Genomic DNA, 24,938 nt, shown 5'->3' with positions numbered 1-24,938 from the left:
TCAAAACACACACACACATATGCACACACTCTATTGCCTCCTGGTGTGTGCTAGCTATGTTGAGAAATTTGTTGTCTAAATAGCTTCACACAATTGAGAGTAAATCTGAAATAAGGTACTGTCATTAAAGGGGTCCTTGGGGACTGAGGATAGGATAATAGTTAAACAATGTCCCCTTCCTAGCATTTTGTCTTCTCATACAGTAAGGACAATAGCAATAATGTGAGGTTTTACTCAAGTGTTCAATTTAAGGAATGGATGAGTGGCTGAGATTTTAAGTCAGACAAACTTAAATGAGAATTTTTGTGGCACTACTTTCTCACTTTCTGACATTGAATAACCTACCTGTTACCTGTAACCTACATTTTCTCTATCTGAAAAAGGAAGATGTCCGTTTGCATTTGGGTTGCTGTGCAATGTAGATATAATGATACCTGGAAACCAGTGATTCCCATCCTTAGGCAGAGCAGGTGGTTAATTTTATAAATGATGGTTGTGAATGACTCTCTCTCTCTCTCTCTCTCTCTCTCTCTCTCTCAATTTCAGACAACTGTGATGACCCGTTAGCATCTCTTCTCTCTCCCATGGCTTTCTCCAGCTCCTCAGATTTCACTGGTTCTCCCAGCTCAGCTCAACTCAACTGGAGGGTTGGTAAGTTGAGTGACTAAAATCCTAAAACCATACACTGAAACAGAGCACTGTGAATATATAGAAGATAGTGAGCACTTTCATTCATAGATATAGTATCCAACAGCAATGTTACCTGTAAGGAGAAAGGTATAAATCTAGCTTAATAATACTTCCAGTGGTATGATATATATTTAGATTATGCTAACTCATGTTCCTCCAACCCAAAGAAAGTTTTGTTTTTTGATATTTTTTTCCTATCCTGAGGTTGACCCGAAGACCTCACACATTCTGGACAAGTACTTTATCACAGAGCTACATCTAATCCTGTAATCCTCCCTTAGACTGTCATACAAGAGGAGGGATCAAGGGGAGGAGGGTAGACAAATGAAGAGAGAAAGCAGGGTTGGTGGGGAGAATGCAATCAAAACTTTCAAGATGAATTGTACTCATAAACTGAGATGTTGAACAGAAACCCCTTTTTACAGCTACTTAAAGGTAATAAACAAAAGAAAACTTGAATTCTCTGATATTTGAGTTACTGGTTAGTAATTAGTAACTACCTACTTTTATATAACTAGAGAAAATAAGTTGCAATTTTAAAAGTCCTACTAAACTTTTAATCTATTAAATTGTTTGTATTACATATGCATTGATATATTGGGCCAACTACATCAGTAGATTTCTCAGTGCTGACTTATCTTTGCATTCTGGAATATGATTTAGGTCACATAAGCCATTTCACAGTATCATAAAATTAGAAAATATTGCTTTCATACTGAACACAGACAGACTTTTTCTTATCCCCATTCATTACATAATATGTTTTATTAGTCATTTATATAATATAGATATCACTTACAACCTACAGGTATCATAAATAATCCAGTTATGCTCTAAACTACAGGTAAATGTGTGTATATTAAGTACAAACCTTATATCATTTTACACATGAGCACTCATTGATTTTGGTAACTAAGAATGTTTCTAAACCCTTATCTCTGCTACTGTAAAGAGAGCATATTATTCTAAAAGGAAAATAAAAGGCAATTGATCCTACATAGAGGATAAAAATAGCAATATATTTTTGGACTGCAATTTTATTTTGTAAGTATTCTATGCCTCAAACTTTATTAACTATTTTACCTGAGTTCTAACAGAGAGATGTTGTAAGGTAAGGACAATTGCTGTTTGCCCTGTAATAATTGCTGCTTGCCCTGTTTTTAGGCACAAATAGTTTGTAAAATTTTCCCAAGATTACCCAGGAAAGAAAGCAAAATGCTTGTTTCAAACCTGATTCTTCTGAATCCAGAGATTAAGCTTATAGTCACCATGATAGTGAATTGATACAATAGGACAAACTGATATGTGGTAGAGTGGAAAGAGGAGTAACTTACAAACGAATTGACCAGCATTCAAATACTGGACTATCACACTTAAATGCTCTGTGAGTTTCTGCAAATCACTTAGCTGATTCTAAACTCAGTGTTTTTAATCTGTGAATTATCCCTAATAATGTCTGCCTAGAAGCATATATGCAGAATGAGGTCAGACTGGCCTACAGATCATCCCCACTGAAGGATAGAAAAGCGAAATGGAGCATAAAGGCCTATTTTTCTTTTTTTCATTTCAGAATAAAACACAAATTGGGAAATGTTAGCACAGTCTCCAGCAGGTATTCCAGAGACAGAGCTGATCTCAATCCCACCCAAACTATTGCAGCAGGAAATTATTACTGCCTTGTGGCTCCTTGGCAATTTAAGCCACAGATAAGCTGTGCGTCTGATAACAGGCTTGCTCCTTCCCTGATGGATAGGTATTGACTGGATACAGGTGTCTCTGTTCCAACTGATTATAATTGTCTGTATCCAGCTCATTGAGGAACTTGGGTGTCTCAGGCCTGGGCTAGCATTAGTGTGTACAGAGATTGACCTCTTTCTCCTTTCTCTTTACTAGATACTATTCTAAACTGGGACAGCTGAGTAGAAGTCATGGAGTTGGTGTTCCTAGGGATTGAGATTTCACTTTCTAGCTCAGCATTCAAGGGGCTGACAGAGCCCCTGCTTTCAGGGAGAATAAAATTGAGCTCAAGGAAGTGTTAAGATCAGCAGCTCTTATATTGAGCTACATATTTGAATCACCTGAACAATTTTACAGGAGAATTACCTGAGCCTATCTCCCAGACACACAGAATTAGATGCCTAGGATGGGGCTCAAACAATGATATTGATCAAGTGGATAAATTTAAGCTTTCTAGGGGATTCCAAATGCAAAAAGATTTATTAAATAGGGCATCGTGTAAATCATGAATAATATATGCTTCTATGAATTTTGATTTAGTATTTGCTATGTTCTGTGCAGCCTGCTAGAATCTTAAGACATGGTTGGCAAAATAGCTAAAACCATTATTGGTAAAGAGTGCATATGAGAGCTGTATGCTGGTAGCTGAGGCATATAATCCTAGCTCCTCAGGCAGCTAAGATCTGAGGATCACAGTTCAAAGCCAGCCTGGGCAGAAAAGTCCATGAGACTCTTACCTCTAATTAACCACAAGAAGTGGGGCTATAGCTCAAAATGGCACTGTGACTCACTACTAGACTTAAGTAGAAAAACTCAGGAATAGTTCCCAGGCCCCGAGTTCCAATCCCACAAGTTACAATAACAAAAAAAAATGAACAAACAAACACAAAAGAGTTCATAGTAGAATGTAAACTTCCATGTAATAAAAAACTGTGATATAATGAACAGCTGGCATTTATTATTTTGAGACTAGTGATATTATTTGTTTTATTTGGATACTAGATGTGTATGTGGTGTAAAAAATAACTGTACTTACACAACATATATTTATTAGGTTATATAGAGAAAATATGAATATTGGCAAGTAATTGGGCATATAGACAAACAAAACTCCTATACAGGGGTAGATATGTGAGCAAAATGCCTACAACATATATATCGACATGTACAAGCATGTATACATAATTAATTTACATAATTAATTATCAACATCCATATAAGGTTGATTCCAGGACTCCCACAGTACCAAAATCTTTGTAATATCTAGTCTCTTGTAGAAAATGATATCAGTTACACATTACCTTTGAACATTCTTCTGTACAACTTAATCTCTATATTAATTATAATGCCTGATACAATGTAGGTGATATACAAATAATACACTATTGTTTTGAAAATAATAAAGGAAAAGATTTATAAATTTTGAGGTCATTAAATAATATTTTTCAAATAATTTCATATTTCTGTTTGGTTGGATCCATATAGCATATAGATAAACCAAGCATATAAAGGGTCAATTGTCTATGTTACTGTGCTTGAATGAAGTAGTATATATGTATGTGTATAATGATATATTTACATATACATGCACAGAAAATATGCACATACCCTATACATGTTAATATAAACTGTATAAGAAATTGTGTGATGTCATTATGAACAAATTTTATCAATGAGTTGATAGACACACGTAAAAGTTAGTTGAAGAGAAGGCCTATAGCAATATTAATGATGGAGATTTCATTAAAAATAATGAATTGCTGTTTTCCTTTCAAACCAGACTTATGTTCTCTCTTTCCACTATCTGGGACTAAAAGCAATTATAATTCCAACTACTCCTTTCCATATGGATAATTTAAATTTTCTTATTTCTGTCTAGTGAGTGCACATGTCATATATACCATGTAATTTATGTTTTTCTTAGAGATGTCAAAGAACTATGATGAGGATGCTTTGTCTAGGAATTCATTTTCCTAGTACAAGTAAACTGTACCAGAATGCAACTGAAAACCACAAGAAAGATTGGTCTTAACAATGGAAATTGTGTGCTTTTTTAATTAGTTTGACTTTTTCTTCATGTTGTTATTGAAATATAACTAGCAAGTAAAACTTCATATATCTACTGTATATGATATGATGATTTGACACAGATATACATTGTGAAGCACGTAGTACAATTGAGATATTTATCAATCTTTAACATCTATAACTGTCATACTTTTTGTGTATGTGTTTGTGTGTGCTGAGAAAATTCTATCTACTGTTCTAGCACACTTCAATTACACAGTGGGATATTACCAACTGAGTAGCCATGCTGACACTTATATAGACATAATTTATTCTTCTAAATGAAAAATTGTATTCTTTCCGTAACATCTATCAATTTTCCCTGATCCCTGGCAACCACCAAACCACTATTCTCCTTTTTAGATTCCATATAAGATTGTAAAAGTCTGATCTTCCTGTGTTTGGCAATTTCATACATAATAATGCCCACAAGATGAATGTATGTTGTCATTAATGCAGGACTTTTCTTGTTTCTGGATGAATACCATTCCAACATACATACCCTCACACATTTAGACACATTTAGACAAACATACCTATTTCTTTATATGCTTATCCATCAACAGATTCTTGTGTTGTTTCCACATATTGGCTAATGCAAATACTGCCAACAGCATGGTTGTGCAAGTCCTTAATAGAGAGATTGATTTTTGTCCTGCTCATTCATGGGCACAGAAGTGTAATGCTCAATTATATGGTAAAACTAGTTTTAATTTTTCTGAGAAGCTGCACTATTGTTTTTTATAGTTGTACCATTTTACCTTCTCATCAATATTGCAAAAGGGGAGGAGGATAAAGGACATTGAATACTGCCAAAAATATAATTTCAACTCTAAAAATGTAACAAGAAGCCCTACTAGGGATGCTTTTTTTGTGAGGAAAGGAAACAGAGACAGAAAGTATAATAAGCAGTGTGGCTGATTTCAATACTGGGTAAACAAGTGAGGAGATATAACAATGAGACCTTTCCTGGGTGCAACTGATATAGCTAGCAAAAATTAAATTAAATAAAATACCAAAAATTAATGGGTAAGGATTTCTTTTCCACATCCTTTAAAACATTTAAATTATTTTTATTACAATCATACTAATGGGTGTGAGGTGATATCTCCTTGAAGATTTAATTTTTGTTTCCCTGTTGATAAATCACCTTTTAAAATACAATAAATACCTGTTGTTTGTTTGGAGGGTTTCTTGTATTTTTTAAGTATTTTGTATTATACTAGTGAATTGCATGTGCTATTTTCCATTTCAGTTATGTATCTTACAAACATCCTCTCTCATTTCAGTCTTCACTTTTATTTTGATTGTTTCCTGTACTGTACGAAGCTTTTTAGACTGATAACTTCCAAATTCATCTTTCTTTCTTTCTTTTTCTTTCTTTCTTTCTTTCTTTCTTTCTTTCTTTCTTTCTTTCTTTCTTTCTTTCTTTCTTTCTTTCTTTCTCTCTCTCTCTCCCTCCCTCCCTCCCTCCCTCCCTCCCTCCCTCCCTTCCTTCCTTCTTCTCTCTCTCTGTCTCTCTCTTTTTTCTTTCATTTTCCTTCTTTATTTCCTTCTCTCTACCCCCTACTTTTGCCTTGTTTTTAATGTCATATTCACCAAAAAATCATTCTACTTTAAACAGCCATGGAACATCACTGTGAATCATGACTCCAAGTGTCTAGGTATCTACTATGCCTTACTCAGTACCCAGGAATCTACTTCACTGTACTCTGTTTCAACCTGTCAGTGCATAATATCCTTTTTCCTAACAAATTCTGTAAAATGTGTGGGATATCTTTTCTCTGCCAAAGGCCATTTGAATATTTCTACAGTTATAGTCCATATAAAATTATCCATACAAACACACAACTTCTGACAGTCATAAGAATCATCCATGTTTGTTACATCACATAGCAAATTATGTTTTGGGTGTTATATGGCCCATGGCCCCACTCTGCAAGAACTATTGCAACAGCTTCCTGTATGTACCTCAGCCCTTTCTCTCCTACATGAAGGCACGGTGAAACATCTTATATTTCTAACACCTGTCTCCAGTCGTTGACCATTCAACAGACACATATCTGTTTTTACACACACTCTCAACCATCTATACTTAAAACTCTTAAAGAACAGAGATCAAAATCTAGCTGAACTTTTTTTGACCTTGGAAATAGCTTCAAGTAGGTAAACAATAAACATTTGCCAAAGTATGATTTGCAGTAAGTTAAAATCATAGTTCTCATATAAATATAGAATAAACACTCCAAAAGTTATTCAATTCACTAATATCATAAAGTAAAATGGTAAAACTTGTTCCAGAAGTCCTTTGAAGAGTTGAGAGGAAAGAAAAGAATTGTAGAATGTAAACATTCAGGAAATACAAAACTTGTATTAACCAAGGTTCTTCAGAGAATCAATAGATTATACAGAGATTGATAGGGGTATTTATCATGGATGCTGGCCTCCCAGATCTGAGAGAGTGGAAAGGCCCTTCATATCCCTCTGCAAGCTGGGGAACCAGGAAAGCTGGTGGTATGATGCAATGTGAACCACAAGTCTCAGAACTGGGAAAATCCATGGGAAACTTTTCTTCTGTGGCCTGAGAAGCAAAGTATGACCGGAGTCCAAAGGCTTAGAAAGAGGGCATCCTGGTGTACAAAACCAGTAACACATAGTTATTACCTCTAAAATATATGGCAAGTTCATCTTTGCTGTGTTTTTATTTCATCTTGCCCTGTAAGGAATGAAATGATGGTCAGTAAATGGTTGGAAAGGACTCATCTTTCTCATTCAGTCCCCTGACTCAAAAGCCAATTTATTCTAGAATCAACCTCATAGGTTTCAGCCAGATAACACTCTACCAGTTCTCTGAATGTCCATTCACTGAGTGAAGTTGGCAGATACCAGTAACCTATCTTACATGATTATACAACTTGTGAAGAATTTCATGATTTTTCTATAATCTTCTCTATGGGGTCCAAATAAATAAGTTAACATGAAATTTTATAGTATTACTAATCTAATCAATCAACAAAGAATGAAACCAAATGACAGGTGCATTCTTCTAGAAAATTAATCACCAAGTCTATTTTTAATAAAATTGCCTCAAATGATATTATATTTTACCTTCTTATCATATCCAAGCTTGGTTGCATTTTTTTCCTTAACATACTTTTCTATTCACTTATACACTTGTCACATGACTTCCAAACTTCAACAAACTTGTCTAGGAATTTCTTTTTTTTTTTTTTTTGGCCAGTCCTGGGGCTTGGACTCAGGGCCTGAGCACTGTCCCTGGCTTCTTTTTGCTCAAGGCTAGCACTCTGTCACTTGAGCCACAGCACCACTTCTGGCCATTTTCTGTATATGTAGTGCTGGGGAATCGAACCCAGGGCCTCATGTATATGAGGCAGGCACTCTTGCCACTAGGCCATATCCCCAGCCCCATAGGAATTTCTTTATTTCTCTGAAGATGAAATCCAGGCTGTGAAACCATGGGTTTTTAGTATATTACATTTCATTCTGAAGTGCTCACCAGTACTGAATGAACTAGCTTCACTGCAAATCCCTGGGAACCTTTTAAAGTCACTGCACTTCCTAGTGCTCATATAGCCCACTGCCATACATTGAATGTGGACGGGAAAATACCCTAGTCTTCCAATATCTACAAGAAATCTAGTATGCACATGTCTGAGGAGACTCAGCGAGAATATGCACAGATGACTAATGTGCCCTTGCAGAAACAATGATCATTCCAAAGCAAAAAGGAGAATCTGTGATGGCTGTACTATGCAGTAATGTCTGAAAGGGTGCCTCTGACCCTTACTTAGTCAAGCAAATTTAACAATAAACTGATCTCTTCAAGGAAGGGAAAAATAATCACCCCTGGAAACAGCTGTTGACCTGAGCTATTGCTGTGCCAGTCAAGATCTGGACACTGAAGCCCAGAAGGAGGTATTAGGTGCTTAAAGCCTGTTTGTAATAGTCCCCACTCTGCTATCTCATCTGTGGAGAGGATTTGCTAAATGGAATTTTTGTTCTCTCACTTCTCTTTTCCCTCAGCCATCATCCTATCTCACATGGAGAAAATGGAAAGCAAAAAAGAGAACTAATTACTTTTGGGGAAAAAATGACAAATATATTAAGCTGTAGGTCAGATCAACAATAATGTAGGTTGCCAAGTCAATTTATGTAATGGTGGCTTAGGAAGGATCTTTCTTTGTCAAACGTGATTTGTTTTGTGGCAAGAAAGCTTGTGATCTTGGCATTAAATCAGCTGCAAGAAATCCTGTCAAAATGAAGCACAAGAGCTGGTGGGCCAGTATGAAGTCAGGGAACTGTGGGCAAGAACTTGAAAATGAACAAAAGGATTGATGTTATTTTACATGATTAAATCATGAGCAGGAACAGATGTGTTTAGTCCCGTAAGAGGAAAGGCTTGTATTTGTCTTTCTCATACTTTTCTTCGTTTTTCTCAAATACTGTTTGCAAACTCTTTCATTTACCATTTGCCCCTTAAAATTATAATGCTCCTTCCTCACTTGAATATATTTTTTGAAATGCTTGCCTGTGTAAGATGAGATTGTATGTTTCTAGCATGACAATATTGTTGCCATGGAGAATTTTATTTCTATGTCAGAGCATTTTCCGCTTTCTAGGCTAGTGAATAGATAAAAAAGGCTTAAAGCTCTCTGTTCAGCACAGAATACATACACATTCCTCTCTCTTCTTTTTCACAAAACACTAAGGGTTCATGAAGGTCTTTGGAAATTGGCTTTCAGTTTAGTATCATTTCATTCCATATAAGAAGATGAGGATTAGGGACAGTGCAGGAATCAGGGCCCATCAGCAAAATAATGGTGCTCTGTCTTCTCTAGAGACTTGCACCAGACAGCCAGCATACTGAGTAGCAGATGAGCATACTGAGGATCCTACCTTGAGTAATACCACAATTCTTACCAAAGACAGCTCCAAGCTCCCCTGTGTATTGAATAAAGCAGCCATGATATGAATAAAATGTAAGCTGTTTAATACAAGAAGGGGAGGTACAGAACACATTCCCTGGACTCCTTCCTCCTCTCCATTTACAATGTCTTTCCTTCTTTTCTTTGCTTCTGTCCTATCCTAGCTTCCATAGACATGGTACACATTGAAACTTATTCTTCCTTATAGTATATCATATTCTCTTTCTCTACTTGAAATGTTTCCCTGGGATGATTTCTAGATGCAAATTAGAAATGTAATATCTCTTGTATGCCTCAGAACTTCTGGATCAGAATCTGTGCTGTAACCACTGCTGCTTTCATTCATTCAAAGATGTAATGCATCATTATAGATACACTTTTCTGACCTCTGTGCCTCATTCATTATGGGCATGAGCAGTAAGGGGCAAGAAGACACAGGAGGGTTTCAACCCCTGTACCAAAGATATACAGCTAATTTTACTAAGGCTTAGATTTGAATCTGTCCTCTATCCCATATTAACCAATATCTTTATTTAGACGATCTGAAATCCTAATCAGAATAAAGGTGTTTTGACATAATTGTTAACTCCTTTCATGTAATTTGGATATTGTATGCAGTGTGGTTAGAATTTTAATCACAAAACACTGGGTTTTCAGGTTTTGAAGGGAAAGGGCTTTGTAGGCGTGTAGGTGTGAGCTTCCTCAATAACTAAAACATCTATGAGAGCTATTACCCTTGACCTACATATTTAAATGATAATCTAAGCCTCTTCTTTCATTAGAATACCTGTATTTCATCAAGAAGTACAGTGTAGAAATCTTCTGCTATTTACCAGGAACCTTGGGACAATTCTCAGATGGAGAGAGCTCATTGTGTTGGCCCCTCTTCAGCCAGGCTAATTGCAAGACAAATCAGTGCTGGGGCATGGTGCTTTCACAGTTTTGCTTGCTGATAATGTATGCTTCAGAGACTCTAAGCATCATCATTTGGCAGTGAAAATGATACAGAAACCAATGTCCTCCACATTTATTTTACTGATGGCTGATCACATCATTTAAAGGCCAAATTGACTTTTTTTTTCCTGTGGAGCACTCCAAAAATGATAACACAAAATAAAAATTCAGTGAACCAGCAGTCTGAGGACTCTAATATGTTACAAAGGGATAAATGTTTCTTCAACTCTTCAGATCTTTGGATTTACCTGAAAACATTACACTAAAAACAATGACAGAAAAGATCAAGATTATTAATGACATGTTTATCTAGTGATTTGCAGTTCATTACTGTGTTTTGCAAAGTGTATTCCAGTCAAGAGAAAATAAGATACAGCCCTATGGTACTTAACATCAAGGGTGTGTTCTGAAAAGTGTGTTATTTGCTGATATTGTCTGCATAAGCATGGCAGGACACACTTAGCCAAGTATAGATGTTGCATATCAGTAACTCTGCAGGCCTTTCCATGCAATTGAGAGACACAGTAAAGAGAAGCATGAGATTGCTACCTACAAAACATGGCAGATTCTTATTTTTTTTTTTTAGTAAGTAGGAGTGTACTCCAAAATAATGATAGTGTGTTAGAGTCAATACATTATTAAATAATTGGTTATTCAATATGAATTATTTTTTTGCCATACACAGTTGTGTGTGCTATGTTTATATGACCAACTGCACAAACCTGTAGGTAGCATAGTCCACTCTAACAGTGCAAGGACCATAATGCCAGTAGACTGGAGGGACTATATTCAGATCCATTAAACCCTTTATTAGATCACTAATGTATATGTAATTTGTGGTTCACCAAAATATAGTCATGTGACTGGTCTGAATATTTGATCATAGTATACTTGACATATGACAGTCTTATGTTGACTATCCTGGGGTTGTTAGGTAATATTTACTAGGTCCCTTTACTTTATGAAGTCTTTCAATTAGACCTTATAAAATTTAATTCTGAAAATGAGTTAAAGATGATTGATTCTACCATGCAGAATACATACATACATATATGCATATAACAACCTGTAAAGAGACAGAAAAATATAGTAAATCTCTCACAGTTCCTTTTCTCCAGGATGCTGGTTTCATGGGGCTGTTCCCCTTCCAACTTCCATATGAATAACCAATATCTTTTCTCAGTCCTAATCATCCATTCAATTGTAAGCTCTATTAAATCTGGAACTTATTTTTTTTAATTGATGTCCCTGACATATTTGGGGAAAAAAACAGAATTAATGAAAGAAAAATGATCATTTATTTTACTAAGGACTTGTTCCTAATGAATCTCCTCTACAAAAAATATCCACAGTAACTAGATAGTATTCCAGGGCATCTTTATTAGCATAATTTTGCATATCAATAATAGAAAATCCAGTTCATGCTATGTGAGAATTAAACCATAGAGATTAATCCAGCACAAGGGGAGGGATAGATATCCCTACTTCTATTTTTGGGAGTGTTGGTTAAGAATATGTTCACTCTGTAATTTATGAAGTTAGATATTTGTTCTACAAGGTTTTCCTGTTGTAATTTGATGTTTTTCAGTGATGGGGATAAAATCTAAGGCCTTAGTATGCTAGGCAGGGTACTCTATCACAAAACTAGGCAAAAAGTGGTGCTGTGGTTCAAGTGGCAGAGTGCTAGCCTTGAGCAAAAAGAAGCCAGGGACAGTGTTCAGGCTCTGAGTTCAAGCTCCAGGGCTGGCCAAAAAGAAAAAAGAAAACAAGAAAGAAAAAGAAAGCCATGTGTGTACCTTTTGGAATAACATGATTATAAATATATTTTTATCATCATACCTATAGCAAGGACATTATTGGTAGGCATAAACCATTTTATTTGATCCTTGTGATGATAGACAATATATAATTGTTTATGAAAGTAGGAAAACCACTTGTACAATGTCCTAAAAATAGAAAGTGATTCTTGTGTATTGAACATCAAACACAGACTGAACTTTGTCTTTCAAACAAAATCACTGGAAAAAAAAAATCAAATGTAATAGACTACACTGTTTGAAAAGTGTTTTGCTCATGGTAGAAAAAGCTACATGTGGTAATGCTAAAAATACGAGACCTACAGTTCCAAACAACTTCCAGTTCTGCATTTCTGTTTTCCCTTCAAAGTTATTTAAATAATTTTTTTCTTAATACACCCAAAACTAAGAAACCCTGTCTTCCAGTGTTGTTAAACCTTCAATATTGTTTACTTCATGCATGGAACTTGGTAATTATACACCCACTAAATAAAGTATAAATAATCCCTTAAAATCCACTAAAAAGCCCATCACCATTGGCTCCTACCGATAATATTAGCTGTTCAGGAGGCTGAAATTTTTCAGCCTGGGCAAACAAGTCTGTGAGATTCTTATCTCCATTTAATTAACAAAGTGAAATAAAGTGGAGGTATGGCTCAAGTGAGAGCACTACCTCTCAGTGAAAAGCTGAAGGAAAGAATCTAAACTCAAGTTCAGGCCTTAGAGGCAGACAGAGAGAGAACTTACACTCATAGTGGGGGGTGTGGGAAGAGACAGAGAGACAGAGACACAGAGAGAGAAAGAGATGGAAAGATAGTATCCAATAAGATCCCTTATGCCCAACTCTCAGTAGAGTTACTATAATGATTTGCCAAGTTAAAATAAAGCTAACCATCTTCTTTTCGAGAAGAAATCTAGGGCAATACTGTCATGTAGGAATTTTTGCCAGGACATTATTTCAGCAGTGTTATTCAACAAGGCCACCACCAACCACATAGATCTATTGATATTTCATTTAAATGAAACATTTTAATTTAATACAATTTAATATCCACCAGCACATGGAACAATAAGTAAAGTTTTAGATATTTGAATTTCCCATATAATCTTTCTAAAAATGCCAGGATATTTTATGGGAATTTTTCCTAGGGCTGCAAATATGAGATCTCCTTGCATAGGACTGAACTGGAAACCTTTGAACCTCACCTCTATTCTTGTCATCTGTCTTAATCTTGTACAACTTCTTGTTATGCCCAGATTTCGGGGTCCCCAAAGACCACCAAGGACCCGAAAGCCAATGTAGTCACATGAACGTCTTTATTGCAAGCTCAAGCTTTGGCTCACAATCTTCATCAATGCAGCTGGTCTGAATTGAGAGTCCCGATGAGGTGCCAGACTTTGAAGTCAGGCCCCACCACGTGAACCCCATTTTAGAATCGAACCCTGAGCCAATCAGATTTGTACCTGTGTTCTAATCTTGCTTGCACAGCTGATTGTTGTAACCTTGTTCTTTGCCTTTATAAGCCCTGTGTAATCACAGCTCGGGGCTTCCTCCTAACCTCCGCTGTGTCGGTGGGTAGGACGAGGCCCGAGTTGGCAGCTCGTTAAATAAAGCCTTGCCTTGCTTTTGCATTTCGGAGTGTCTGAATCTCGGTGGTCTTCTTGGGGGTGGTCTTGCGACTTGGCACAACATTTGGGGTTTCGTCCGGGATAGCCCCAGAGACCCCGAGATCCCAGACTCCGAAGGTAAGAAAACAGCGCTGTTCATTTGTCTTGTCCTGTAATTTGTCTGTCTGTTTTGCTTTTGCTTATACTTGTAGGGCGCGAGTCAGTTTGGTTTTTGGCCGGAACTGACCAGGAGGGCCTCCTAAACGAGACTCAACCCGCCCACCTTGTACTCGGGTCCACTCCTTCTGCACCCTTGCAGGAGGTTGTGGGCCAACTCGGGTCCACTCCTTCTGCACCCTGGCAGGAGGTTGTGGGCCAACTTGGGTCCACTCCTCCTGTACCCTGGCAGGAGGTTTTGGGCCAACTTGGGAGATCTCCAACTCGTAACTCGGGTCCACTCCTTCTGCACCCTTGCAGGAGGTTGTGGGCCAACTCGGGTCCACTCCTTCTTACAGGAGGTTGTGGGCCAACTCGGGTCCATTCCTTCTGCACCCTTGTAGGAGGTTGTGGGCCAGCTTGGGAGATCTCCAACTCGTAGCTTTTCTTAGGCCTGTGTGTTTTCCTCCTTTTGTATTAATTGTTTGTTTCTTGTAGCCTTTTGGACTGAACATCTGATCAGAGCTATGGATAACGTTCTATCTTGAGGACCTCCATCTAGCCCCCTAGACTTGATCCTAGCTCACTGGAGGGAGGTTAAGGAGATAGCTCATTTTTGTGTGTTTTTTTCTTGCACTGTGCCTGACTGACAAACGGATGATGGGGAACGTTCCTTCCACTCCCCTGGACTTGACTTTAGCTCACTGGAAAGATGTACAGGTGACAGCCCACAATCAGTCAATCAGTGAGAATGTCCGCAAAAAAAGAACTCTAGGGGACCCCCCACCCAGCCTTCTTAAGCAGAAAATTGTTTGGTGCGCTAAAATGTTTTACTAAGACTAAAAATGTTTTACTAAAACTATCAAGCCCTGGAAAATGAAGCTGGAGAATGCTAAAATCATTTGTTAAAGGTTTTTGTCTTAAAATGTACGGCTGATGCTTATTCAGCGCGCTTTAAGATCTTTTGAAAATGTGTGTGTGCATGTGTGAGTGTGAATATGTTCAAGACTGCAGTATGATGCAAAACTAAGTTTAAATTCAAAGGTCTTCATGCCATGCAGTAACTGGGACTGAAGAAAAAAAAAAAAAAAGGCTCTTTTGAAACAAGCAGCCCGTAAGCAAAGGGCGGCACCTGGTTTCAGATTGCCTGTGAGCTTCAGTTTTTCCGATGCAGATAAAAGCTAAAATGTTGTGTTAGTGTTGGGTTAGTAAAAAGGCTTTGGAAATCAAGAATACATTTCTAGATAAGAAATTTGGAAGTAAAATTGTCCTAAATAATTATTGCAAAGTGAGAAAAGGAGAATTATGGCTACCAAAATGTTTAATTGCCATTCCAGCTTTTGTAGGTTTTTTGTAACAGTTTCCAGCAGGCCCACAGAGAAGCACAGGTGATTCTTACAAGTTTGTCAAGATCTAATACTGACCCTTAATAAGTTCCAGGTAAGAGCATGCTTAAAAACTACTTCTGTGTGGACCACCTTGTTGCTTATAATTGGAGTAAAGTGGCCCCTTATAAGACTCATTGATCTGAATCTGCGGTTCGAAGCCAGCCCGGGCAAAGAAAGGTCCCTGTGAGAGACTTGTCTCTAATCAGCCAGCAGAGGGCTGGGAACGGAGTTGTGTGGAGCTCAAAAGTGGTAGGGTGCTAGTCTTGAGCTGGAGAGCTGAGGGACAGCACTCAGGCCCTGAGTCCAAGTCGAAAGTCACTCCTCCTGGGACAAAAGTGATGGAGCATCCAGAGGCAGTAAGCCACTGCTTGGATGGCAGAGATGGTGTCAGATCCTAGAGTCACTACTGTTGGCCTTTCAAAAGTTAAAGCCGGGAAGTCCTAGAAGAATAGTTCATAAGCATGCCTTTCCAATGCCCATGTCTGTCTACTGGGCAGGAATTTACCAGTCATCTGTGATAGTGGTTAGTAAGGGTAAGTTTGTCAAATGAGAGGATAGATTAAAATCTCACCCCCCGCATTTACTCAAAGCCCTGACTGGCAGTAAGATTTTAAGTTGATACATCTGTTTAGGAAGGAAAGCTTGTAGACCTGAGATTGTGTTGTCCTTATTGAGATCTGTTAAAGGCCTGTCAGCTTGCCAATGCCCTCAATCAACAGATTAACCACGGTGGAAGGGACCCTAGACGGCATCGCCACTTGGGTTCATTGCTTCCACGCCAGGCCAGCTGACCCCTTTGCCCTGGATGACAACTACCGTGATGGAACATGGGAGGTCTCCAAGCACCCAACTCAGCCGCTTTGCCTTCGCCTCAAGAAAAGAAAGTTAGACTGAGACTAAGGTTATAGGTTCCTGGCTAGGTAAGGTCTACGCCCCTGAGTCAGCCTGAAGAAGTTACAGAAGATGGATGATCTTCACCCATCAGCCCCCCTTTAAAATCAAGGGACCAGAGTTGTTTTTGGGAAGATGAGGCAGGATAAACTAGAGACATGCAAGAGGTACAGAGAATATTCTTGTAAGAAATGGTGACAGGCCATTTGTTTACTACATTGGGCCCTACTGGCCCATGCCTTACCTCTATATCATCCCCTAGACATGCAAGCCATTGAAATGGACAGAATGGAGCCATGATTGGCTCCCAAGGTACCAAAAAGAAAAAGGGGGAAATGAGGTGCCAGACTTTGAAGTCAGGCCCCACCACGTGAACCCCATTTTAGAATCGAACCCTGAGCCAATCAGATTTGTACCTGTGTTCTAATCTTGCTTGCACAGCTGATTGTTGTAACCTTGTTCTTTGCCTTTATAAGCCCTGTGTAATCACAGCTCGGGGCTTCCTCCTAACCTCCGCTGTGTCGGTGGGTAGGACGAGGCCCGAGTTGGCAGCTCGTTAAATAAAGCCTTGCCTTGCTTTTGCATTTCGGAGTGTCTGAATCTCGGTGGTCTTCTTGGGGGTGGTCTTGCGACTTGGCACAACACCGACCCTCCATTCAGCAGGGTTTTTATAGGGTTTGGGGGAACATTTCATGTGTCACATCATCACACAGCAAATCATGTCACACCGTAAGAAAATCATAAAACAGCATAGCAACTGGCAGCAAATAATTTTGTTTCGTGGGAAAGTTATATAATAATTCTTAAGAATGATTGGCCTAATCAATGGCAGAAACTGGCCTGGTGAAAGTGATTAGCTAGCTTATGGTGTTCAAAATGATTGGTTTAGACAAATGATCCGGGTTGCAAGGGTATCGCTATAGTCAGCCGTAGCTTCAGGGGACATCTGGAACTTCAGGTATTTCCTGTTATCTCGATCTGGGTTGGGTCGGGTTGTAAGGTTGTTGCCAGAGTCATTCTTAGCTTGAGGGGACACATTAACCATGTTTCAGGAACACAAAACACACTGGCCACCCCTCAATACATTTCCTTTGTGTCATAATGGCTAAAGCATTCTAACTTTACTGACCTCTGGTCAAATGAAGTCTCTCTAGCTACCTTCATTATTTTAGACTACATTTTGTTCAGGCTTTTCACATTGACATGTTCTGCAGTTATTCCAGGAAGCTTCAGGGCCCCATCAGGCCCAAGCTACCAGCTGTTCAAGTTCTTCATTCTGACTATGAATTGGCCAAGTAAATATCCTCTACTGACCCATAAGATCATGATGGCTCCTCTCTCTAAATGAGAAGATATGTATTGGAGAACATGATAACAAGGCTGCTGAGTCATGAGCATCCTCGAAATAACAACATGGCATTCTTATTACAGAAATGACAGGCACCCAGTGAATGGCCAGGTCCATACACTGCCAGGAGAGCCACTGGTGCCAATGTGACTCAGATTCCACTCTTCATTACCAAACCAGTCTTAGAAAATAAGCTGAGAGCTTTATGAGGCGAAACTGGGCTGCAGCTTCTAGTTGAAGAACTGTGAGGAATTCTTTCTAATGACATAGTGTAAGGGAAGTAGGATGATGCCAAAGTGTGGAGGAAGTTGGCAAGGATGTAGCCGCTGCTGATGTCCATCATCTTTTAGATGCTCAGGGAAAGTTAAGATCACAGACTGCACCATAAATTCATTTATACCCTGAGACAACAGGAGCTTTCTTCTGAAACGTATCAATCTGAGAGAGGCTGAGATAGATATAACTAAATAGACATTAGCCAACAACAAATTTCTTAGGAGGAGATATGTGTGTGTTTGTTTGTATGTGTGTATGTGTGTGTGTTTTGTTTTTCTGTGTGTGAGTGCACACACATGCACCTACACCAGTCCAGAGTCTTGAATTCAGCACCTGGACCCAGCCTATGAGCTTATTTGCTCAAGGCTTTACAACTTTGAGTAACAGCTCTATTTATGGCTTTTTAGTAGCTAATTGTAGAAAGGTCTATCGACTTTCTTGCCCATGCTGAATTTGAACCATGATCCTCAGATCTCAGCCTTCTGGGATTATAGGCATGAACCACCCACACAAAGTTGAGAAGGAGATTTTGAGCTGATATCTCACAGCTAAGACACAAGTCCTTCTGCTAGGAAGTAAAGAGCCCTAGGAATGTCCCCAGAATAACCACTTTCCACATCAATGTCTATACACTTCTCTCTAGCAGCCATGGTCACTTACCTCACAGAGTTGGGGTTTGAAATTTCCATCTCTCTCCTGCTTGAATTAAATGTCCCTAAGGGACACAGTCACTCACAGTCTTGGGACCACATGATGTACCATGGACTGCCTTCTCCCACTTCCTTGCCTCATCTCCCTTACCTTTACCTGGCCTCCTGAGGTAGATTGCCAAATGAACTACTTGCCCTCAAGTCTGTCTCATTACAGACTACTAGGAAACATAAATCAAGTTGTACATAGCATAGCTTCTCAATTATTGCTCTGGGGCAGTCCTTAGCTATAATAACTGGGTTTGAGTGGAACCCAGATTGTTTTCTTTGTCTGAATTACCTCTTAGGAGACCTTTTGTTCTTCCCTAAAAATTGGTCTAAAACAGGGCTACCCCAGGTTTTTCTACAGTGTTTTGTACTATTTTGAATCCTGGAGAGTATTTGGTTAACTTGCCATGTTATTTTCCTGTTGAAGGCTCCCTAGTACTTCAATTAATATGAAAAAGAAGATGTGAGGGGCTGGCCAATACCCAGAAGTATCCTGACCTGCCTTTCCTTCCCAGTGACAGGAGGGTTCCCTGTCCTTGTCAGCAGCTCTCCAGCCATAAGCTTCATGACCAGCTCTATGTCATGTTACAAGTGAATGAGAGTACAACTGTAAGGAAAGGAGGAGCAGGAAACCCTGTTAAGCACTGCAGGTATGCATATGAATGGTGTTATCCTCACACTTTGCATATTCATGAAAGAGCCTGTCCCCACTCTTCACATTACTATAACTAAGTTGCTGTGAACTAGGTACTATAGCTAGAGAGTTGTGGATTTAGTTTATTTTTGTGTCAGTCATGGGGCTCAAACTCAGGGCCTGGATACTTTGTTCAAGGCTAGTGCTCTACCAGTTTGAGCCACAATACCACTTCTGATGTGATTTTTTTTTTTTTTTTGGCCAGTCCTGGACCTTGGACTCAGGGCCTGAGCACCATCCCTGGCTTCTTCCCTCTCAAGGCTAGCACTCTGCCACCTGAGCCACAGCGCCCCTTCTGGCCATTTTCCATATATGTGGTGCTGGGGAATCGAACGAGAGCTTCAAGTGTAGGAGGCAAGCACTCTTGCCACTAGGTCATATTCTCAGCCCACTAAAATAGAATTTTTTTGTAAGAAAAAAATGCTATGTATTGTTTATGACTGTTTCAGCTCAATTTGGTAGGGACCTAAATTGATGCCTTTGTTCTTTAAATGACAGTCGTGAAGTATCTCTTGGCAGAGACCTGTGTGTAATCCATTTTATCCCCATTTCCAAGGTGTGACATCCACATTTCCCTTTTGGAGTGAAGAATGGAAATAGGTATAGAAATGGAAAAATTCCTGTGTTTTCTTCCTGATATTCTCATTTTTACTTGCAACATATGCCAATATGTGAAGTTTGGATTTCATAGTTGGTGATTAGTACCTTGGTCTAGAAGAATACCAAAGGCAAGGTTGACCAGAAGTCTAATTTCCTAAGCTTCTTGTTGAAATGAATAGTTTTTAGATAATTCTCCATAAGAATCTTTCTCTAAAATCTGTAAGACTTTAATTCCTTTTAAAATTTAAGGCAGGAATTAGACAAGAGAGAAAGCACCCCTATGAGGCTGTTTCTTTTCTTTTCTTTTTTTTTCTTTCCTTTTCTTTTATTTATTTATTTATTTTTTGTCAGTCCTAGGACTTGGACTTGGGGCATGCGCACTGTCCCTGGCTTTCTTTTTGCTTAAGGCTAGTACTCCACCACTTGAAACACAGCTCCCACTTCTGGCTTTTTCTATATAGGTGGTGCTGAGGAATCAAACTCAGGGCTTTCTGCATGCTAGGTGAGCACTCTATCACTAAGCCACCTACCCAGATAGGCTGTTTTTTTCTTTGTTTGTTTTTTGCTTTTTGTTTTTAAGAAGGAGAAAAACATTGTTGCAGATTGTCAGGAATAAGTAGAAACTATGTCTCCATTGAGATTGTTTTTAAGAGAAAAGGAAAGGGTGGGCAAAACAGTGAATTTTAGGTGCTGGTGAGAAACTCTATAGCAAAGAGTGGTCAGGTTTTATGCTTTTAAACACACTGCTCCCTGTGTATGGGTTGTATGAGCTGGAAAAGCTGCTCAAGCATTCTGGGTATGTGGTTGAGAACTCTTACAAATGACTGTGCAATCTAATCACAGGAGCAGTTCTGGGTCTTGAATCAGATCTCCTGACAGTCAAATAAACTCATGCTAGAAATAAACCCTAAGATACATTCTCCAAATTATTCCCGTATCCAAAAACACAGGATCTGGGAGTGAGTTAGAGTTATGTAGGTGCGTTCTGGATACTGTAAAGATCTTAGGTAAGATGTTTTCCTTTAAATTTAAAATGTTTCTTTCAAATTCAAGTTTTAATTAAATGATTTTAATCTCAAACTGCCAGATTTATGAAAATGTTTGCAATTCATAGTCATTGGGACTTCAGTCACAATTACAGATGATGCTTAGTTTCCAAATCTATATATAGGCTTGTGTTTGTGTTATATATTCAGTTTAAATGGAATTCAGAAAAAGGAAGCAAGTGGTTGTCTTTAGCGATACTACAAATAGTAGCTTCAGGCCACTCTCATCATTGTGACAAAACATTTATTGTTTGGTGGTAGGAACAAAATGTTGCCATAGCAACCATGGCAACCCTAGGTGTTTGGCCTATTAGCTGTAATTCAGGGAGCATCTTCAACAGTGGGAGAAGCATCCTTGGCAATTATCACTCAGGGAGTGGCCCTCCATTCTAAGAGCATCAGCTGAGACTCTTGGGTTTAGAACATTTTTTTTTTTTTTTTTTTTTTTTTTTTTGCCAGTCCTGGGCCTTGGACTCAGGGCCTGAGCACTGTCCCTGGCTTCTTCCCGCTCAAGGCTAGCACTCTGCCACTTGAGCCACAGCGCCGCTTCTGGCCGTTTTCTGTATATGTGGTGCTGGGGAATCGAACCTAGGGCCTCGTGTATCCGAGGCAGGCACTCTTGCCACTAGGCTATATCCCCAGCCCCGGTTTAGAACATTTTTAACTTGTGTTAATGAATGATAAGAGAGTCTATCCCATTTTGGTTAATTTCAGGAGTATTAATAAATTAAGGTTTTTACTGTGGGCAAAAGAGAGATGTGATTTTCTTTGGACAGACTTGAAAAAAATAGCATTAAATCTCTTGTATTTAAAAAAAATGTATTGTTTGGTTCAACTGGGTTTGTATAGGCCATTACTTTGCGATACTATTATTTTTCAAAGAAGTTGTCATCATTTCATTGTCTTTTCCCATTGTTAGCAAATATTGTTATTATATTCCAATTGTCACAAATAAAAAGATTCTACAGCATGCTAAAGAAGTCTACTTCTGGAGTATTAGAAGTAAGGGAAATGGCTTGGCCTGAAGATTATCATTTGAAAAGTAATGATGATCAAGCAAAAAGCAAAACTTATTGTGTACTATCACTCAATTTCCCATGCATATTCTTTTACTACAATTGCTGCATATAGCCTCTTTTAAAAAAGTAAATCACACACGAATAATAAAATTCTCAGTGTATATGCAAGGTCATTCAGGGAGTGTTGTGCCAAGTTGCAAGACCACCCCCAAGAAGACACCGAGATTCAGACACTCCGAAATGCAAAAGCAAGGCAAGGCTTTATTTAACGAGCTGCCAACTCGGGCCTCGTCCTACCCACCGACACAGCGGAGGTTAGGAGGAAGCCTCGAGCTGTGATTACACAGGGCTTATAAAGGCAAAGAACAAGGTTACAACAATCAGCTGTGCAAGCAAGATTAGAACACAGGTACAAATCTGATTGGCTCAGGGTTCGATTCTAAAATGGGGTTCACGTGGTGGGGCCTGACTTCAAAGTCTGGCACCTCATTTCCCCCTTTTTCTTTTTGGTACCTTGGGAGCCAATCATGGCTCCATTCTGTCCATTTCAATGGCTTGCATGTCTAGGGGATGATATAGAGGTAAGGCATGGGCCAGTAGGGCCAAAAGTAGTATCCGAAAATAACTCTGGTCCCTCGGTTTTAAAGGGGGGCTGATGGGTGAAGATCATCCATCTTCTGTAACTTCTTCAGGCTGACTCAGGGGCGTAGACCTTACCTAGCCAGGAACCTATAACCTTAGTCTCAGTCTTGAGGCGAAGGCAAAGCGGCTGAGTTGGGTGCTTGGAGACCTCCCATGTTCCATCACGGTAGTTGTCATCCAGGGCAAAGGGGTCAGCTGGCCTGGCGTGGAAGCAATGAACCCAAGTGGCGATGCCGTCTAGGGTCCCTTCCACCGTGGTTAATCTGTTGATTGGGGGCATTGGCAAGCTGACAGGCCTTTAACAGATCTCAATAAGGACACAACACAATCTCAGGTCTACAAGCTTTCTTTCCTAAACAGATGTATCAACTTAAAATTCTTACTGCCAGTCAGGGCTTTGAGTAAATGCGGGGGGTGAGATTTTAATCTATCCTCTCATTTGACAAACTTACCCTTACTAACCACTATCACAGATGACTGGCAAATTCCTGCCCAGTAGACAGACATGGGCATTGGAAAGGCATGCTTATGAACTATTCTTCTAGGACTTCCCGGCTTTAACTTTTGAAAGGCCAACGGTAGTGACTCTAGGATCTGACACCATCTCTGCCATCCAAGCAGTAGCTTACTGCCTCTGGATGCTCCATCACTTTTGTCCCAGGAGGAGTGACTTTCCACTGGACTTGGACTCAGGGCCTGAGTTCTGTCCCTCAGCTCTCCAGCTCAAGACTAGCACCATACCACTTTTGAGCTCCACACCACTCCGTTCCCAGCACTCTGCTGGCTGATTAGAGACAAGTCTCTCACAGGGACCTTTCTTTGCCTGGGCTGGCTTCGAACCGCAGATTCAGATCAATGAGTCTTATAAGGGGCCACTTTACTCCAATTATAAGCATCAAGGTGGTCCACACAGAAGTAGTTTTTAAGCATGCTCTCTTACCTGGAACTTATTAAGGGTCAGTATTAGATCTTGACAAACTTGTAGGAATCACCTGTGCTTCTCTTGTGGGCCTGCTGGAAACTGTTACAAAAAAACCTACAAAGAAGCTGGAATGGCAATTAAACATTTTGGTAGCCATAATTCTCCTTTTCTCACTTTGCAATAATTATTTAGGACAATTTTACTTCCAAATTTCTTCCAAAAGGCTACAAAAACAAAACAATTAATACAAAAGGAGGAAAACACACAGGCCTAAGAAAAGCTATGAGTTGGAGATCTCCCAAGCTGGCCCACAACCTCCTACAAGGGTGCAGAAGGAATGGACCCGAGTTGGCCCACAACCTCCTGCAAGAAGGAGTGGACCCGAGTTGGCCCACAACCTCCTGCAAGGGTGCAGAAGGAGTGGACCCGAGTTACGAGTTGGAGATCTCCCAAGTTGGCCCACAACCTCCTGCCATGGTACGGGAGGAGTGGACCCAAGTTGGCCCACAACCTCCTGCCAGATAAGCAGAAGGAGCAGACCCAAGTACAAGGTGGGCGGGTTGAGTCTCGTTTAGGAGGTCCTCCTGGTCAGTTCCGGCCAAAAACCAAACTGACTCGCGCCCTACAAGCAAAAGCAAAACAGACAAATTACAGGACAAGACAAATGAACAGTGCTGTTTTCTTACCTTCGGAGTCTGGGATCTCGGGGTCTCTGGGGCTATCCCGGACGAAACCCCAAATGTTGTGCCAAGTTGCAAGACCACCCCCAAGAAGACACCGAGATTCAGACACTCCGAAATGCAAAAGCAAGGCAAGGCTTTATTTAACGAGCTGCCAACTCGGGCCTCGTCCTACCCACCGACACAGCGGAGGTTAGGAGGAAGCCTCGAGCTGTGATTACACAGGGCTTATAAAGGCAAAGAACAAGGTTACAACAATCAGCTGTGCAAGCAAGATTAGAACACAGGTACAAATCTGATTGGCTCAGGGTTCGATTCTAAAATGGGGTTCACGTGGTGGGGCCTGACTTCAAAGTCTGGCACCTCAGGAGAAAGTTTTAGATGCAAAACCATACACTACATAATCACTCATACTTTACTCAGAAGATTCACTTGACAACTTTTTTCTATGATACTAAACAATTATTCTTTTTAGAAAAAAATCTGTCAAACCACTTCGCTTCTCCACCCTAACCCCCATTCTGTCATAATATAGAAGCTTCTGAAATGGTAGCAGGAGAAACAGGACATGAATGAAAATGGAACAATGATTTTTATATCCTAGAAATGTAAATTGTCTTCCTCTCTATGAGATTTAAGAAGTTAGAAGAAGGCAAAGAAAACAAAGAATTGCAGATCTATTGAGGACGATAGAGTAGATAATAAGTATATACTTGTAGAATTGATATCTCAGAAGCCTGCTCCAAATGCCTTTTCCTGGAAACTTTCTCCTTTATTCAT

General features: G+C 39.4%; 1 protein-coding gene across 3 annotated transcripts in view; it reads left to right on the top strand.

Moving 5' to 3' along the window:
* The window catches only part of Cntnap5 (contactin associated protein family member 5), a 936,592-nt gene that overhangs the window by 205,770 nt on the left and 705,884 nt on the right, over positions 1-24,938 (top strand). For all 3 annotated transcript variants that reach the window (XM_048329504.1, XM_048329503.1, XM_048329502.1), the window contains exon 2: positions 547-651. In XM_048329504.1, the coding sequence (XP_048185461.1) occupies positions 547-651 (105 nt within the window). The remainder of the gene's footprint in view (positions 1-546; positions 652-24,938) is intronic.

The sequence above is a fragment of the Perognathus longimembris genome, chromosome 20 (assembly GCF_023159225.1).
Source record: "Perognathus longimembris pacificus isolate PPM17 chromosome 20, ASM2315922v1, whole genome shotgun sequence".
NCBI lineage: Eukaryota > Metazoa > Chordata > Mammalia > Rodentia > Heteromyidae > Perognathus > Perognathus longimembris.
This window is presented reverse-complemented; position numbering and strand designations above follow the sequence as displayed.